General features: G+C 41.3%; 1 protein-coding gene across 8 annotated transcripts in view; it reads right to left on the bottom strand.

The window, feature by feature from the left end:
- LOC116064251 (amyloid-beta A4 precursor protein-binding family B member 2) overlaps nucleotides 1-18,594 on the bottom strand; it is a 38,197-nt gene that overhangs the window by 12,355 nt on the left and 7,248 nt on the right. For 3 of the 8 annotated variants that reach the window (XM_031319309.2, XM_031319310.2, XM_036007337.1), the window contains 5 exons: nucleotides 18,133-18,218; nucleotides 17,944-18,004; nucleotides 16,448-16,594; nucleotides 15,908-16,035; nucleotides 2,603-2,608 (listed from right to left, as the gene is read on the bottom strand). In XM_031319309.2, the coding sequence (XP_031175169.1) occupies nucleotides 2,603-2,608; nucleotides 15,908-16,035; nucleotides 16,448-16,594; nucleotides 17,944-18,004; nucleotides 18,133-18,218 (428 nt within the window). Of the gene's footprint in view, nucleotides 1-2,602; nucleotides 2,609-5,210; nucleotides 5,234-10,397; nucleotides 10,723-12,716; nucleotides 13,553-15,907; nucleotides 16,036-16,447; nucleotides 16,595-17,943; nucleotides 18,005-18,132; nucleotides 18,219-18,594 lie in introns of those variants that run through there. The other 5 variants (XM_031319313.2, XM_031319312.2, XM_036007341.1 and 2 more) reach the window with 5 other exon arrangements.

Raw genomic sequence — 18,594 nt, 5'->3', positions numbered from 1 at the left:
CAAGATACCTTGATGTACCTCTACAGCAGATGTACCAAACATTTTTGCTTTGTTAAAGGGGCAGCAAGTAAGAATCTCTGTTGTCCTATAATAGAGATGATTCAGTAATTAAACCCACCAGATGGGTTATCTTCCAGTGTGTATACTTATTTATATATATTCAAATTTCAGTTTCTTTATACATTCCCCAGCTGCCCTCTAACGTTATATGTGGAAGGAGACGTAAATGAACAAACCACATAAATATCAAAATGAAGTGATGGAGAAAAATACTAATGATTTTAAAGAAAATCAAGAAAAAAAGAAAGCAGTTTGCTAACCTCATAACAAGGAATTGTTTTATCATGTGGCATGATGTAATTGGTGTTTATGTGTGATTGATAAGGGAGATGGGAGAGAACAATTTGTGGTTATTTATGGCTAAGAAAAAACAAAACATGAAAAATAACCTCACTGCATTAATGGTATCATCACTGAATACTATCTCTTTGTAAATTCCTCTTAATAACATTTGTTCCATCTCATAAGTGTTATAGGATGGAACAAATGTCTACTCCATTCCATATATTGTATGTGGGAGAGTCAGGTTTTATCCACTTAATGCTATCACACTGAATAACTGCTACTAGCTGTCGTCTAGCTTCCTAGCTTCCTCTCAAAGCCTCCTGGTATGACTCCTTGGAGAGCCTCCTTTAGACATTGTTGCATATTTCTGTTAGATTAAACAGATCTTCCCAGAGGGCACATAGCATATGTGGATATGATTGCCAAATTTGTATTTTACATTCTCTTCAGCCTTTTTTATTGAGTTTGTTGGGTTCAATTTTGGCATTATCAGCAGCCTGTTGAAATATCTAATATTGTAATATATTACTGTCAATTTGAAAGCCCACCCAGGATTTGAACCCACATTTTATTCTCATCCCCCTGATCAATAACCGTTCTATTGGAGTGGGCTTTTTAAAATCTTTTTTCTTCATTCTATATGTGTTGTCAGGAGGTAACTCTTAGCAAACATCAAAAAGGAAACTAGAACTTTCCATTCCCCCTCTCTGCACCTATTTCCGGTCAGCTGTTCAACAATGCAATAAAGAGCCAGAAAAATGAATTGCAAGAAATTTAAAAAATGACAACACACAATATTATTGCCCCATTTTGCATCATGATATATTTACCTATTTCTTGTTATGGCTCCGCTCTAATTAGCGCCCTCATTTATTGTGGAAATGTTACTTCATTATTTGTGTATTAACAGCTCTGTCATAAGCTTTAAGGGTGTTGCTGTAATTTCTTGTACAGCAGTCAAACTTTCTTTGATAAATAGATTACTTAAAGCCCCTTTAACATGTGGCATGTTGTGTGCTGTTGCTTTGTAAACAACAGGTTTTTTCTATCCATAGTCATTCCTGAACTGAAAGTAGAGGTTGGCACACATAGCATACGGGAAGGCAGATGTGTGTCCCAGCGCCTGAGGAAACTATGTGCTGAGCGCTTCACAGTGGTGTCACATGGGAAAAAATGGAGAGTATGAGGGTGAGACTGAGAGAGGAAGCTCCACCAGGAAAGAAACCTTCTGCACTAAGTGGGTGGGAGATGAAACACAGCTTGTGAGAGCTACTATACGCACACACACACATACGCACGCACGCACGCACCGTACGCACGCACACACGCACGCACGCACACACACACACACACACACACACACACACACACACACACACACACACACACACACACACACACACACACACACGCACACAGATGAAAGAAAGACACATTTCTTCCTCATTAACAGGTGAGACAAGCTGCAGAACAAAAATGTAGGTGGATATGTTTCTAGGCAGGACTGAAATGATTGAGTGAACAGACAAAGCAGAGTGAAAGAGGGGAGTGGGGACATGCAGAGAAGCCAACTGGATGGCAGTGTCACCAGACAGCTGACACACACACACACACACACACACACACACACACACACACACACACACACACACACACACACACACACACATTGCACACTCCCAAATAACCATAGACAAACAGAAATATGGCATTTATCAAAGCGGGCTCTTTGTGTTTATGAGTCCATTATCTGGACTGTCTCCTCTGCTTAATTGTGTGCTCACACACATTGGGTCGATAATGCTCTGCGCCTTTGGCCAGAAAGAAAAGTACAATGATGTGTGTGTGTGTGTGTGTATGCGTCCAGTGCGTTTCGTTCAGGGACATTTGAGCAGTGTGTCACCAAAGCAGCATGAATGGCCTTGCCTCGCATACTACAAATGGTTCTTTTATGACTTCTGTTCCCTCTCTGGGGGATCAAAATGCTATAAAACAGCATGCAACTCTTAATAGGAAATAGCCTGTGGCCGGTCTGGCTCGCTGATGATTTAACACCAGTGATTTAGACCTTCAGTAGTGCTGCTGCACTCCTGTAAAGAGCAACAGTGTCTCTGGGCGAAGCAAAGCCACTGATTTGATACCTGAGGTGACATATGTGATTGCACAAGGGGGGGGGGGTTGGGAGTCTTGGCACAACGATTACTGAAAACAATGGAGAGGCACGATCACACTTGAACACACCATGAAGAGCAGTTACCTTTCTCTGGATCCCGGGAAGCAGAAGGGAGGTGGGAAAAAATGAGGGAGGGAAGCGAGGAGGCAGATGTGAGTGTGGTGAAGGAAAAAGTAAGGACAGAATAAATTAGTTAAAGAAAAAAAGTAGGATGGGGAAAAAGGTAAAAATGGAAGTATCAGAAAATTGTATCACACCAAAAGATGAAAAGGGAAAAGAAAACCAGGAGCAGGAAGGTGGAATAGAAAAACGAGGTGGAAAAAAACAAGAGAAACATTAATACACGTGACATACTGAGCCAGAAACAGACACAATGTGTCACAAAAGTGTGTGCGCACTGGAGCTCAGGTCTGTGTACTAGAGCTGGGCAATATATCGATATTATATCGATATCGTGATATGAGACTAGATATCGTCTTAGATTTTGGATATCGTAATATGGCATAAGTGTTGTCTTTTCCTGGTTTTAAAGGCTGCATTACAGTAAGGTGATGTGATTTTCTGAACTTACCAGACTGTTGTAACTGTTCTATTATTTGCCTTTACCCACTTAGTCATTATATCCACATTACTGATGATTATTTATCAAAAATCTCATTGTGTAAATATTTTGTGAAAGCACCAATAGTCAACACTACAATATCGTTGTGGTATCGATATTGAGGTATTTGGTCAAAAATATCGTGATATTTGATTTTCTCCATATCGCCCAGCCCTACTGTGTACTTTTCATTTTAGTGGCTTAGTGTTCCACTATATTATGAAACAGCCCACTTTTCCTGTTAGATGTGCCAACATACTCGCACACACACACCTTGTTGTTACTGCAGCTTTCCCTCCCCCTACTCCCCACTTTCCTCTACCTTTTCCTCTTCTCAATCTCTCTTTCATCCTCCCCTTTGCATTCACTCTTTAATCTTCCTCTCCCTCTCCTCAGCTCTCACCCTCTTTTAACTCACTATCTTTTCTTACCACAACAGTAGAGGCCCAAAAAGAAAGAAAGATGCAACACAGAATGATTCATATCAACAGTGTAACTCATCACAGCCGCTTTATTCCATGTTATAGTCTGTGACGCTCTATTATCAGGAACACTAGAAAGTAGGCACAGGCTGGATGAAGAACAGAGGGCTAATTCAAACATTGACTGCCTTTGATTCTTTGAAATATCTGCTTAGGAAGACACAGTCTGTATGTGTGTGTGTGTGTGTGTGTGTGTCTGCACACGTTAAAATGCATATCTTTCTCTCTGTGTTCGAATTTCATTCATGATTTTCTTTGCTCTGATTCCATTTACTTGTCATTCTGCTTCCTTCTGCTCCATTTCTAATTCAGACTCCATGCCTCCTTCACTGTCCGTCACTTGTGTGAAATTGGATTTCAGTGTCGAAATTCTGAATGGCCCCAAAGCTGCTCTCTACATACGGTACCTCTGCAATGTACCTCTTTCTTCTATTTACACGAGTGTCAGGCTGAAAGTTGCAAAAGGCTTTATTACTGATGGACAAATAACATCACACCTGATTCAAACCCAGGACAGACTCTTACCTCCCAAAAAAAAAACACAGTATTGATATCATCACACTGACCTTATTTGACTTTGACAGCACAAGACTGAGACTGAGTCAGCAACATCTGGAAATGTATCTGTTTCTCTCTGTTTTGTCCTTTCATCAACACTAAGCCAGTGTGTGTTTTTTCATATACCTGAAAACTAAGCATTTCAAAAACAAGGAATATTAAGCTTTTGGAATACAATGACTTGGCAGTGAAATTACAAAGCCATCTTTCTTACTTTGTCTATGAACACTTATTCAAAATGTAAATGAAGCTAATCACACAAACGGGTGTTGTCTTTAAGTTATTTTTTTTTACTTTGTCAGATGAGTTCTCAGCCATAAAATGGCAATTTGATGAGTATTTCAGTGCAGCAGCGCTGGTAATACTGTTCATACTGCTTAACTGGTGGCATGTATGAGCTGTGATCAAACCACTAGTTTATAATCATTCAGTTGTCGGACAAACGTGTCTGTAAATGGAAGCGCAAGTGTGTGTGTTTGGCTGTAGTATAACACTGTGATGATGGAGAACAAGAGCGGCCAGAACCTCCTTCAGAACCTTACGTACCTGAGAGATTTTTGACCAGCCACTAACTAAACTAAGTAAATGTTTTTAGTATACAGTATTAAAAGCAGTGGTAAGTGGTAAATACTAAATTCCTTTCATTTTAATTTTCTTTTTGCCTACAAAATAAACAAATTTCGTCTAAAAGATTTGAATCAGCCTTAAGAAACCCTACATTCAGTGTGTAATGTGTGTTATCATAGAATATAAATTCAGCATAACAAGCTGTAAAATCTCCAGAAATATAACCAAGAACAACCCTGCTGACACCTGTTTACATGTTGGCTGTTATGCAATCTTTTATGATTGCCGACCAAATTAGGAAAAAAAAACAAATGTAGTAACTTTACTATTGATTTGAAACATTAGATCTTCAAGAAAACAACCTAAAAAATAGAAGTGTGATCACTGGTTGCTTTTACACATAAACAGCTTTTTCATAAATAAGTGGCTTAGTGTGGGGACACAAAAGAGAGGAAAAAGAAGAGAGAAAGAGCTGTTGGCTTACTTTGAGGAGCAGTTATCCCCGACCTCAGTTAATGGAGGGTGTGACACATGGTAGAGAGAGACAGGCAGCCAATCAACAAACAACAGAAGATGAATGACACATACAGTAGACCTCAGAGATGGCAGGAAAGTGATGAGATGGATAGATAAAATGCCGAGAGAGGGGATTGATAAAGGCTAGAGAAGCCAAAATGAAAAGATGGTAGTGAAACAGAGAGGAATGGCAACGAGGTGAGAGACTCACTAGGGGCTGAATGTTGGAGAGGAGGTGGAGGCACGAGATGAAAGGTATGAAAGCAGAGATGTGTTAAAGCAATACTCTCTCCACTCGTGTGTGTTCTTTCTCTGTGCTCCACACATTTCCAGAGCAGAATAATGGATGACTGACTCACTACTACCAATCTCTCTTTGATCCTGACGGCCGTGAAGCAGGCTCGCCTGGAGAGGATGCGTACAACTCGGAGATTAAATGAGTTCATGGGTGCAGATGTATGGTGAACTTGGTTTGAGGAAGTCACACAGAACCGTCAGTGTCTGCAGCTCTGACATCACCCCGCCATCAGTAGTACAAACAGCACTGTGTGTAATAGTAGCATTAGCATATGTACACTTGAAGGAAAATTCCACCCTTGCATATTTAACCATGGTTTCAGGTTTTGCTATTCTTTTTTTTTTGTGGTTAACACTTTTTTTTTTAAAACAACATATAAAACATACAATTCTGGTTGTGATATTCAATGCATGATGCATTCCCACATTTCAGTTTAGATCCCTACACCTGAAATGTTTTTATCCGATTAATGCTGATGACAAATGCTGATGATAAATGTAAGAAGAAAAAAATCTATAACGCAAAACGCTGTAAAGCACGGATTCTGAGACTAGTTGTGAAATTGATGTCTTTGCCTCCATTATAATGGTTTTCTGCATGAAATAAGATTATTGATTGTTAGTATAAATGCAAGAAGGCTGCAACCAAAGCACTCATGTTTTAAAGTGATGGTTGATGAGCTGTGGCGATGAGCTGAAGTTAGGGGCCGTTTTAAAAGTGCATGCAAAATGGCCAGTTTACACTTAGTTTTTTCTTTTTGTTTTGAAGGTGGGGTTTAAATACAAATCATTCTTTATTATTTAATTAATCAAGGTGCATGGGTAAAATATGAATCAATTTTGTATATTTTGTGGGTAGCTAAACTGTGTGAAATAAGATACAGATTACAGCTTCATGTTACACTCCACATGATGTCACATTGTTTATTTGACCAGTTATTCATAAAAATAAGAAAATTACAACAGTAAACAATTAAATAGGCCCACGAATGTTGGAACATCAGCAATAACTGCTTTGTGTTGAGTGAGTGTTGATAGTTTTGCAGTGTTTTTTTCCCTTTTGGCTTTTTGCCCAAAGCACTACAATTTGCAAATGTAATGCTCAATAATTTAGACTATTTTCACTGATCATACTTTATAATTAAAATACAAGTAGTTTCGACCAACTTTATACAGAATTACTTGACTATGCATCTTCAGGTGCTAAAATGAGTGTAATAAAACTTAAGTGGCCACAACTGCGGCAGTAAAAGAGGCTTTTGAAGAGGCAGTGAAAACAACACAAATGTAAGTAGTCCCCAGCCTGCTCTTCTTTCTTCTGCTCTGTAGCTTCCAGTATCGCGCAGCAGAGACTCATGTCCTCTCCAAACCATCTGTCACGTGCGCACACACACAAACACACCGAGCGCTGTGGCATCACACACACTTCACACAGACTTCAATTATCAAACAGCTTTTCAGAGAGTGGCTGGGTAGTGCCTGGCGCTATGCTAATGGACTTACATATGCTAATTGCACAGCCAATTGCTGATTAGAAATGTCTGAGGAGGAAATTCTTGTGACTTTCCTGTCAGCAGAACGTAGACGGGACAGGGAGGGCCAGGTGTTTGTACAGTGTGTGTGTGTGTGTGTGTGTGTGTGTGTGTGTGTGTGTGTGTGTGTGTGCGTGCGTGCGTGTGTGTGTATAAGGGGAAATAATGTTCTACATATTGATTGTAACCGAACTGGTAACTCTATGATTATGGACAATGTTGTGACTTTGGCATCAGTCCAAAGTGGATGTGGATCTGATCCAGTTTCACAGTGAGATTTAACGCTGAACTGTGACAGGTACGTTAGAGCGGAGACAACAGCTGGATGGTGGTTTAGAGGAAAGCCCTTTCATCACATTGTAAAGAGAATAAAAAAACACCTTGCAGGGATGTATTTATATTTAGCAGCTGTTTACCTCCAAACATTCTCTTTTAAAAGGCCGGTTTTTCTTGCAACAGTTGTGTGAGACTCTTTGTTTTATAAGCTTACTTAAAAACATGATGTAGCGTTGAACGTCCTCATTAAAGGAAAGCACTCTGTAATTTTTTTATGATGAAAAATATTATAAGTAGGAAGGCAATATGAACACATAAAGATGACAGCTATAAATATATTCATAAGAATTAAAAGAAGTAGTAAAAGAAAAATCCACTCTAAAGCTCCCTTTGCAAGTGCTGAAAAAGTGAATAGACATTTCTGCTGTCACAGCATACAAATGCATTTTTATTTCGACTAATTTAAATTTTGTTGATGGACCTTCCTAATCTACATGTATTTTGCATAAAAGTTCTCCACTTGCATTTGTCCAAACTTAATAAACATTGCAATACACTGCTGTGAGGAAAACGAGTGGTGAAAATTGTGTTTACAGAAAACAGCGTATGTTGCTCATGACTGATGTTAATTGTAGTTTATTGTAATGTAATGTAGAATATGGGGATAAAAAGCCCAATAAAACTCAGAGATAAAACCAGAGAGAAGGGATGCAAAGTAAACACTTTACAGAGCCATTAATAAGACTTTACAGAGCTGCTGACAGATATTGGCTTAGTTTTACAGTACTGCACTATTGATGCAATGTTAGTGTCCTCTAACTGGTTTTCACAGTTGTGTCATTAGCATGCTAAGATATCCAATATTCTAATTAGACGCTCACTAATACTGGATTTTTGAGGCCGATACCATATCGATATTTGAGAGTCTAAAGCACCTGGTTCCCTACATGCATGCATACACAAAGGTGTACTGAGCAGAACATTTTACAAGTGGAAAAATAAACTTCAGTGAATGTCAGTGCTCTATTAATATTGAGTCTTTGTACCTAAATTACGCTCCACGCTGAAATTCCTTCCTTCTCCCTTTTTTGTTTGGAGTTTTTCCTTATATGAATTGGGGGAATTAGACAGTGTCATATGTTGTACAGATTTCAAAGCCATCTGGCACCCCGCACCGTGAGAAATGCCAGGGGGAGATTATTCGCCAGGGAAGCGAAAAAGAGAATTAAAACGACAACGCGACAGGCAAAGCAACAAGACCAAAGTTAATATTGGAGTGGCTAGAACAGCTGCGTGTAAACGATGGCGATACTAAGAGCTAATTTCGGGTTTGGCCACCGTAGCAGTTAAAACGCGATCGGAATGGGAGGGGCTAGAAATTCAGTTGGTTGTCATATACAATTTCACTGCTAGATGGGAGAAATTCTTACACAATGTAGCTTTAACTTTCTGCAAGAAAACCAAATTATCAAAACCATATTTCCCAAAACTATTCCTTATCTAGTGAGGTGGCACACTCAGAAATTTGTCCATGGAGCAGGACTTTGGAGTTAATTTGAATCTCAATATAACAACACCAGTAAAACCACAGATACACTGGAGTACTTAAAGTCTGTGTGACAACTGAGCAGGGTAAACCCCTCTGCGACCTGGTGAATTAGTCATGGCCCACAGCCATTAGGCCTAATGTAGAATGCTTGTGCGTAATTACCTCTCTACACCGTAAACTTGTTTACAGCACCAAGATGAGCAGAAAAAATGAGCACCCAGGGCCAGAGGGCGCAGCGAAGGAGGAGAAGTGATATACATGATACACACTCCCTGTCTCTCTTCGCACACACACTCACAGGGAGACATACACAAACACTTAACACAATCATCAATATTGCCCAAGGCAGCAAAGAACTAGGACAGAATCAAGTCAAAATAAAAATAAAACTGTTGTCTACGGTTTATTAAGCAGCATACACAACACACAGAGCTGCCTGTGTGATTTCAGCAGACATTTGATTTTGTTTACAGCAAAAGCGATGCATCAGTTTGATTCATCCTCAGTGCCGCTGCATCATTTCTAAGAAAACGCAGATTTACAAAGCTGATGGTGAAAATTGTGTTATACTAAACGGGAAAAACACACAACCCCAGTTTCTGTTCATGCAGCTTTGTGACCCAATTCCAAGCATTTGGTGTGGAAGAGGCAAATGAGAGAGGGAGGGGCAACAAGCAGAAGAAGCACATACAGCACGCATGTGTCAACACTAGTCGTATGTCATTACATATTTAAGAGCAGAGATAGGTGGGTGGGCGAGATGGAGAGACAGAGAGAGTGTGTGTGGGGAATGAGGGATGAGAGGGAGAAAGAGTGATTCTGGGTGGGCGAGAGAGAAAGATGATGTCCTGCTGTTCTCTCTGCTCTTGATCATTTATACATCATACTGCTCTGGTGTGTGTGTGTGTGTGTGTGTGTTTGTTCACAGCTGCCGATATTCTCAACTGAGACATAGCTTCAGTGAGATGTCACTTCAGTATGACGCCCCCATGCATGATCTTACTAGTGTGTGTGTGTGTGTGTGTGTGTGTGTGTGTGGGTGTCTGTGTGTGGGTGTGTGTGTGTGTGTGTGGGGGGGGTGTGTATGTGTGTGTGTGTGGGGGGGGTGTGTATGTGTGTGTGTGTGTGTGTGTGTGTGTGTGTGGGTGTGTGTGTGTGTGGGGGGGGGTGTGTGTGTATGTGTGTGTATGTGTGTGTGTGTGTGTGTGTGTGTGTGTGTGTGTGTGTGTGTGTGTGTGTATGTATGTGTGTGTCTGTAAGAGAGAGAGATAAAGACAGTGTGTGGGAGAGTGCAGGGATTTAGTGTCAAGTAAGTGTAGAGTTATACCAATCTCTACTCACAGTGCAGTTGTGATCATATGCATGTAACCTAATTAGCTGCATGTGCCATAAATCATTATGTTTGAAAGTGATAAATGCATGCTTCTAAATTCACTCTGTCAAAATTAATAATTTAAATACAAGTGAGACATTGACTTAGAAATAACTAAGAGCAGATTAATTTACCACCCCATACGTTTATTCTGCTCGGCACATCAACAGCTGCCCTACTGAAAACATAATATAAAACCTACATTGAGCACTTCAAACATGTTGAGTATTCAAATGTATTGATCTTAAACAGTCTGTAGCCACCTCTGCCGCCTGTAGTCTGAATAGATAGACAGGCTACAGGCAGACATCGACTGCGCCAGCGTCCTGCTGTGTTCAGCCCTGTATGATCAGCGAACATCAGCATCACCTCACATCGCTGCCAGCCATGGCCCGGGACCAGCGAGGGTTTTATCGGGAGGAGATTTATTGGCTGGTGGGGCAAGGGAGGGGATCTATAGGAGGAACAGGAGGAGTAATCTGTCAGGAAGACAGGGATTACAGCAGGTGTGCCTAACAATGCTAATGTAAGAGAGAGAGGGAAAGAAAGGGATGGTGAGAGTAAATGCAAGAAAGAAGGAAGAGATTTTCGTGTACCTGTTTGTCTTTTTGTTTGCGTGTGTGTGTGTGTGTGTGTGTGTGTGTGTGTGTTTGTGTATCTGACTCACATATGACTCCAGGCTGGAGAGTGAGTGGGGACACAGCTCCAACCATAATGACCCTTTAGAGAATGAGGGTTTCTGGGAGGCTAGGTGGACATTTCCTGACATGAGGCGCGTGTATGCGTGTGGAGAATGTGGGAGTGATGAATTGTGGGTAGATGGAAGGAGCTGGCGTGGAGGAGCGATGACTTGCAGGGAAAGAGAGAGGTCTGTGTGGGGCTCAAACCGGAGCAGGAGTGGCGAGGAAAGGCCATCAATCACTCTGGCGTCTATCGAGTGGGTCTAGGTATTCGGGCCCCGTCCCTGTGGGCCGACAGAGGGGGCCTTGCATGTTAATTAAGGTTATAGGGGCCTTGACATCAGCAAATAAGCTGCGGCTCAACTGGGATGTCACGACTGGAAGAGCTGGGCTGCTACAACCCAAGCATGCACATACAAACTCTCTTCATTGACATAAATGGAGGTGATCACTAGAGTGTGTTCAGCCTTAAAATATTAATGGTACTGGAGGCTTGCGTGTCTCTTCTCTTCTCTTTTCTTCTCTTCTCTTCCATTAACTTCTTCTCCTCTCCTCTTTTTCCTCCTTTTCTACATGACACGGCTGTCCACAGAAGGTCAGCAGTAGGGGGAAATAAGTGAGAGCTAGAGGGAATAAGCAAGCACTGCTGCCCACTAATGAATATGAATGAAATGTAGAATCAGTGTGTGTTTGTGTGCACTCTCACATCTGCTGATGAGCCATTAGTGAAGAAAGGTGACGATATTTCGCTTTGATAGCCGGAAACACACACATAGACAACAGGGCTATACAGAGACACTTTTAAAGGCGTTCATCACAGTGGCATACATCAGCTCTTAAAACACTAAAGTCTCAATCCTAATAAGTGTGACACGGCAAGGACAAGAAAACAAGCAGGACCTGGCCCCTAATGTCATAAATCTCTGCAAAACTCTGGCTTCTTGTTCTTCGCTTAGTGTTTCCCTGCTCATCCCTCATCCTCCTCCTCCTCGTTACGGGAGATACTTATGGAGAGAGAGAGGGAAATTCCACATATGCATACAGTGAAGGTATTTATTACGCACGCACACACGCACACACGCACACACACACACACACACACACACACACACACACACACACACACACACACACACACACCTTTACTGATACGTAACCTAACTTAAAATTCAGAATGCAGCGCAAGATATGTCAAAAATAGTAATATTTTTAAACCAAGTGCAATATCAAAGAGCTCCAAACAGCCGTGACACACACTTTGAAAAATCCCTGCAGCACATCCAGACTCTTTAATCCTGTTTTTCCTCATTCTTCCCTTTGCTTACTTCATCTCTCTCTCTTCCTTTCTTTCTTTCACTCTTGTGCTTTTTCTTTCTTATCTGGCTCCCTGAAAGTCTCGCTCATGTCTCCCGGCTGCAAACCTGCCGCTGCTGCCAGCCTGCATCCATAAGCCTGACAGCTAGCCAGCCAGGGAGAGAGGGAGAGAGAGAAACAAAGTACACAGCTTGAAGTGAAACACACAGCAGGAGTCTGAGAAGTAAATAAGTGACAAAATAAAGGGGAAGCTAATGAATGAAAGTAGGGCTGGGATCTGTGCGCCGTGTCCTCTACACAAACAGAGCAGTTGGAAATCAACAAAGGACAGAGACAGGGTGTAATGTTGAGATAGAAAGATAGGCAGTAATGGATGACTATAAGTAAAGGAATGGATAGATGGATGGATGGGGAGAGCTAGAGGATTGAATGTATAAAAGATAGGGGTACTCACACAAGCAGACATGCTCGCCCCGTTACAGACGGTTACTTCCTTGCCTCGTTAGCACCAAAACCACGGTGACATTGCTACAGCCCTGTCGCCGCGGTACCCGGGGGTAAATCTCTTCACGTCTGCCTCCTCTCTTCTTCTTTTTTTTTAATCCTCTAGGGCTCCTTTTCCCCTTCTCCTGTCCCTTTTTCCTTCCCCCTCTCCTCCTCCTCCTTCTCCTCTAACCTCTGCTACACCTTTTCTCTCCCTATCTTCCTCTACGGTCGGATTTCTTTGCTTTGCTCGCCTGGTCCGAAGAGCCTCCTGCAAAGTGCTGCCGTGTCCTGCTCAGGGAGGCAGGGAAGCATGCACTGCCTCCTTCTCCCTCACTGGCTCTCCATCGCTCTGTAAATACTCCACTCTCTCTCAAAAGCACAGCCAGTCTTTTTTTACCCACCTGCACTCTCCCTGTTTGTTTGGAGTATATTTTCCTCTTCCTCAGTTGCTGCTATCTTTGTCTCTCCCTCTCTTGTCTTACTGAAACTGAAAAAAGGGAAGGCTATCCCCGCTAAAGTGCAACGATGTGACAAACAAAGAGAGGCAGAAAGAAGAAGAGGCAAAGCTGTGCAGCCAATGGCGTAAAAGGGAGGCAGAAAGAGCGCTGGAGACAAAGAGTGGAAATAGCACAAGAGCATTACAGACAGAAAGAGGGGATGGAGAAGAGGGGGAAAAGACAGACACACCCGCCCATTTACCATCACACACATACAAACAGAGTGCTCCAGATAAAGACCTATGACTTCATCAATTCAAGCCCATGTGCAGTCACACACACATACATGCAAATGTTTACGCGCACACATGAGTATGCACAGAGACGGACTTGCTGAGTGCTCCAAATATAGCCTCATGACTTCATCGAGGAGCTAACCCCCTCTCGTCCCGGCCCGCTTAAAAGAAAGGGGGACTCATTCATATTGAATCAAGCTGAAGGAGAGAGAGATAGAGAACATTCAGGACAAGACTGGGAATATTCCTCAGATAGATGGGTAGAGAAAGAGACAGGAGACGGAGAGAGAAATGAAAGGAGAGAGCACAGGGAGCTTTACTTTGAGGTACCCTCCATTCATTCATTCAGACAGGTCCGTCTGCCACAGCTCAGCACACTACTTCTGTGTTTCTCAAGCCAGTCAAACACTAGATAGCATGAAGGAGTATGTGGACTAACTACACACTGTGATTGTTGAACATCTCAAACAAAAACCGTGGGCATTTATGTGTTGCTATAACAGCCTCAACTCCACAAATCTTTCCACAAGATTCATGAACCCTGGCTGCAGAGATATGCTCCCATTCAGAGGTGTTAAGTCAATGTTCCAGTTCATCCCCAAAGGTGCTGGATGGGGTCGAGGTCAAGGCTCTTCTCAGACCAGTCAAGTTCTTCCACACTAAATTATGTTTTTATTAGATATTTTTAGTTTAGTTCGTTTTTTGCGATTGTTATTTTGTTTTTCTTCCCCAAACTGTTGCCACAAAATTGGAAGAACACTATCTAAAATATTATTGTATGCTGTATTGCTTGAAATTTCTTTAATTGAAACTAAGTTTCAATTGCAGTGTAGTCAGTTGCACTATATAATCTTTGGATGCACAGACTTTGAGTATAGTGCACTCTAGTGGCAGAACTAATTCAACCTTCATATGTTCTTTCTCTCTCTCTCTCTGTCTCAATCTCACACACACACACACACACACACACACACACACACACACACACACACACACACACACACACACACACACACACACACACACACACACACACACACACACACACCAAGTAATTTACTGCATATATGGAAAGTGGGAAAGTGCGTTATGGTCTCAGAGCTTCAAATATCTTCTAAGTCACACACACTCCAGCCAGGATGGAAGTATAATACATCCACAATCATGAGCCTGAAACCAACCAGAAGACTGCACACTGCAGATGTTAAAGTGCTGCTGTGGGGAGAGGATGAAGAGAGAGTGGAAGCTGTAATGCTGTGAGAGAAAGAATGATAAGAGGGAGAGTTAGCCTGGGCCGACCCTCATCCCTTCCCTCCACTACACGCTTTATCCATTACCACTGAGAGAGACAGCCACTGAACGTTTCTCAATCCTCTGAGACACCCCACACACACACACACACACACACACACACACACACACACTAACAGCTACTGTTGTGGTAGTGTTGTTGATGAGGGAAGGAGAGAAGAAGAGTGGGATGGTGCATCCCACAGCATCCCTCTGTGTGGGAAAGAGACTACAGTGGCACAAGAAGAAAGACAGAAATAAGAGATAGATAGACACAGAGAAGAGAGACATAAGCTAAAAAAAACTCTTATGTCTCAAACTCCATTTTCACCCAATTACTTAACAGTCAATTACACATGTCAGGATCAGACAGCTATTTTGGACTACAAACCTCCACCACTTTTCTCATTTGTAAGGTCATCGTGTGAATCTCCCAAAGTCTCTTTAGTATGGAGAAGATTTTCACAAGGCTTCTAAACTGTTGTCAGGATGTTGTGTGTATGCTTGTATGCATATACGCAAAATAACATGCCTGATAAATATTACAACTATGCATGTATATTACATCAGCACTAATGTTTCCAGATGTGTAAAGGCTTTGGGTGAGTGTTTGAAGTGGTTGCTCCTGGCTAATGGAAACCCTCAGGGGCCCATATCAATGAGGGCTAAGCTTGTCCCCACCATTAGCAGCTGTGCTAGCCTAAGCACACTGTCAGCTCAATAGTGAAAGGTTAAGACCATGGGATATTGTCAAATGACTGAAGGCCCCATAGGTCCTCAGTCTGGAACGGAAACATGGAGCAATGTGCATAATTATGGATCATTTTGAATGCAGTTTGTGCAAATATGCATCAAATAATAATGAGGCTGATTTCAGTTCTCTGATGATTAGTTAAATCTCCTGAATCAGCGAATGAATGTTCCACACATGCATTTTACTGTGTCTTATGTTCCTTGTGTTTGCACACACTTACGTGCATGTTTGAAGCAAGCTTGATTTATGTTTTTGTGTTTGTTCTTGTGTGCATATCAACAGTTCGCTCAAACATTGGGATCCAATAGCCAAGAATGCCCGGCAATGCAACAACACAACAAGGTTTCATAGAAGGAGAAAGACATTTGTGATGTCCACCTACCTGTCATGGTCTCGTCCGACGCCCCAGACACGGATGCTACTGATGGGCTGAGAGTGGAGCAGGCTGCGATCATCTGGGTCAACGAGGGTCAACATGCGGTCTTGAAGCACCAGCAGCATCCCTTTACCCTGTAAGACCACAAGCAAGGATGCAAGATGATTAAAACAAAGGTAGTTTCTGCTACAAAGTGTTTTCTTTTTTACTAACTTTTCTCTAATCCCTGCTTTTTATGTGACATAATTGATAGTTTAAACTCTTTAGTTACTCTTTATTACATAAAAGAGGAAAGAACGGACTCTACTCATTATCTTTCTTTTAAATTTCTTGAAAACTTCAGGTTGGTACCAGTCAAATATCCGTTGAATTCACATATAAGTATAGGGCGAGCACTCAAAAACAAAACAAAAATGAAACCATTAGCAATAGTCCATCTACACACTTGGAGGTTTATACTGAGAAGGCAAATCACTCTTTGGTTGAACTTCTTCAATATTCCACTGTAGTATACATACTGTATATTGTGTGTAACTAAGCACTGACCTCTCCCCAGACACCGGCTGAGTCCCGTATGTCCCTCCTGCAGTAGGACAGCTGTCTGATACAGTGGTGGACGGCCACGCTGCTCCTCCCCTCACTCAGGTCCTGTTCTGCCATCTCCACCCAGCCCAGAGATCGCACTGGAAATGACTGGAAGTAACACACACATTTGGATGAATCAGTTTTCTATTTAACACAGGTCAATGGCTATCATTGTGTTGGCTATGATCACACTGTTCTCACCAAAATAATTGGTGAGATTTCATAACGGAGCCACATTGCTACAATTAAGTCTCACAGGCCAAGAAACAAGGTTGGTCAGACAGACAGGTTAAAAACAAGCCAGAGTTTTTTAGATACATTATGTAAAACCACATTGTAATAAATAATACAAGACAATAAAGTCACCCAAAATGTTGGAATAATCCTTCATTACTCAGGAAAAATGTGTGTGTACAATTACTGAAAGTAAGGTAAGTCAAAGTTGAACCAAGATAGTAATGCTTTTACTGTTCCTTTTCATTATTCTCTTCCAAATAAGTTTGGCTAATCTGTGGGTTTGATTACTGTAAAACCTTTCTGATGCTTTTTGCCCGGTCTGACATCTTAACAGCAATGTCGCCACTGTCCCAGATCTCAGTAATTAACTTGGTAAGTAGATTGTGACCATAACTGAAAGAAACCACAGTCAAATGTACAAACATAAGATTAAAATTATATTTAACCTTAAGTATAAAAACACACACATACTTACCTACTAACACACAGGCATAGTTACTCAAACAAAAGCAATTTTGCTTACAGAGGTACAGTACTTTATGCAGCGACAGCTACTCTGAGATATCTGAATAGCTTAAGCTTTTCTTGAATTTTAATTAGTAAAGCATCTATAAATCTCACTTTTGGAATCTAAAATATGATGCAACATTTGCCAAAAGTGAACGTGCAACATGGTGAAATTTGTTTACGGTCAAAAAGGTTTCTATATGGTTTGCTTCTTAGTTTGGCTGTGAACACATTCACAATAGCTCAGTTCACAAAGTAGCCACTGAGTGGCACTGCAACAAACAGAGAGAGAGAGAGAGAGAGAGAGAGAGAGAGAGAGAGAGAGAGAGAGAGGAAAGGATGCCAGAGCAGGTTCATTACATCATTGCAAACAAAGCCTGGTGAGGTCCCTTGATTGACAAATGATTAAACATGATTTGCTCAAAGACTGATATTTAGTTCAACAAATACAGGGTGACTTAACAACAGAGGTTAAAAGTGTTGCCAAATGTATGGGTAACACATACTGTGTTAATTAGTACTAATATTATTTGAATGCATGTGCATGTTCACATGTGTGAATGAATTTGATCCCTCACTTTTATACTACATTTTGGGGCATTTGACTATAATTGTAACTGTCTACAGTATGTCACAACACATGTTGTGTGTCCATGAGCAAAATCATTATGAAAGATAATAAGGAATGTCAGTAAATAAATCCGCAAACTTACCAGTCCCTCTGGATCGGAGAAGGTATTGTTGAGGTCCACTGTCTCTAGCTGGGCTGGGGCACTGCAGGTATACATCAGACATGACAAATAGTCAAAGTAAAGTCATATTTCCCAAACTAGAACATTCAAATACACACATGTAGAAATTATACATGTGTCTTTACTGTATAGAATGTGTGTGTTTGTTACTTGAGTTTAAGTGAGGCATAGCGGAGGGTAGCCCCTTCAAACGCCTTCAGACTGGGATCTGGATAGACTGGATAGTCCTTCAGCTCCTGGAGCAAAACAGACAGACATTCAGAGACTAACATCAGACACTGGTGAGGGAATGAAGAAGATGAAAAACAGGCAAGTTCTACATTTTGACTGTACCAACTTATTTGTTCTCATTTGCTTTGTAATAACTGAAGAGGATAATACTAATTTTAACTTAATATGAGAGATATTCATCTTTGCTGAATACGCACCTCAGACTGGCTGAGATTACTGTGTGCTCATTTCAATCTAATAAATGCAGCAGTAAAAGAAGAGATTACACCATCAAGCTTTTGAGGAAAATACAGTACAATCTAAAAGCACACTTGCAATTTCCCATTCAGACCAGAATTTATCAATACAACCATTAATATATATATCACAAAAATATATGTG

The sequence above is a fragment of the Sander lucioperca genome, chromosome 1 (assembly GCF_008315115.2).
Source record: "Sander lucioperca isolate FBNREF2018 chromosome 1, SLUC_FBN_1.2, whole genome shotgun sequence".
In the NCBI taxonomy this organism is placed as follows: Eukaryota; Metazoa; Chordata; class Actinopteri; order Perciformes; family Percidae; genus Sander; species Sander lucioperca.
The sequence above is the reverse complement of the archived record's forward strand: the minus strand, read 5'-3'. Positions and strand labels throughout refer to the sequence as shown.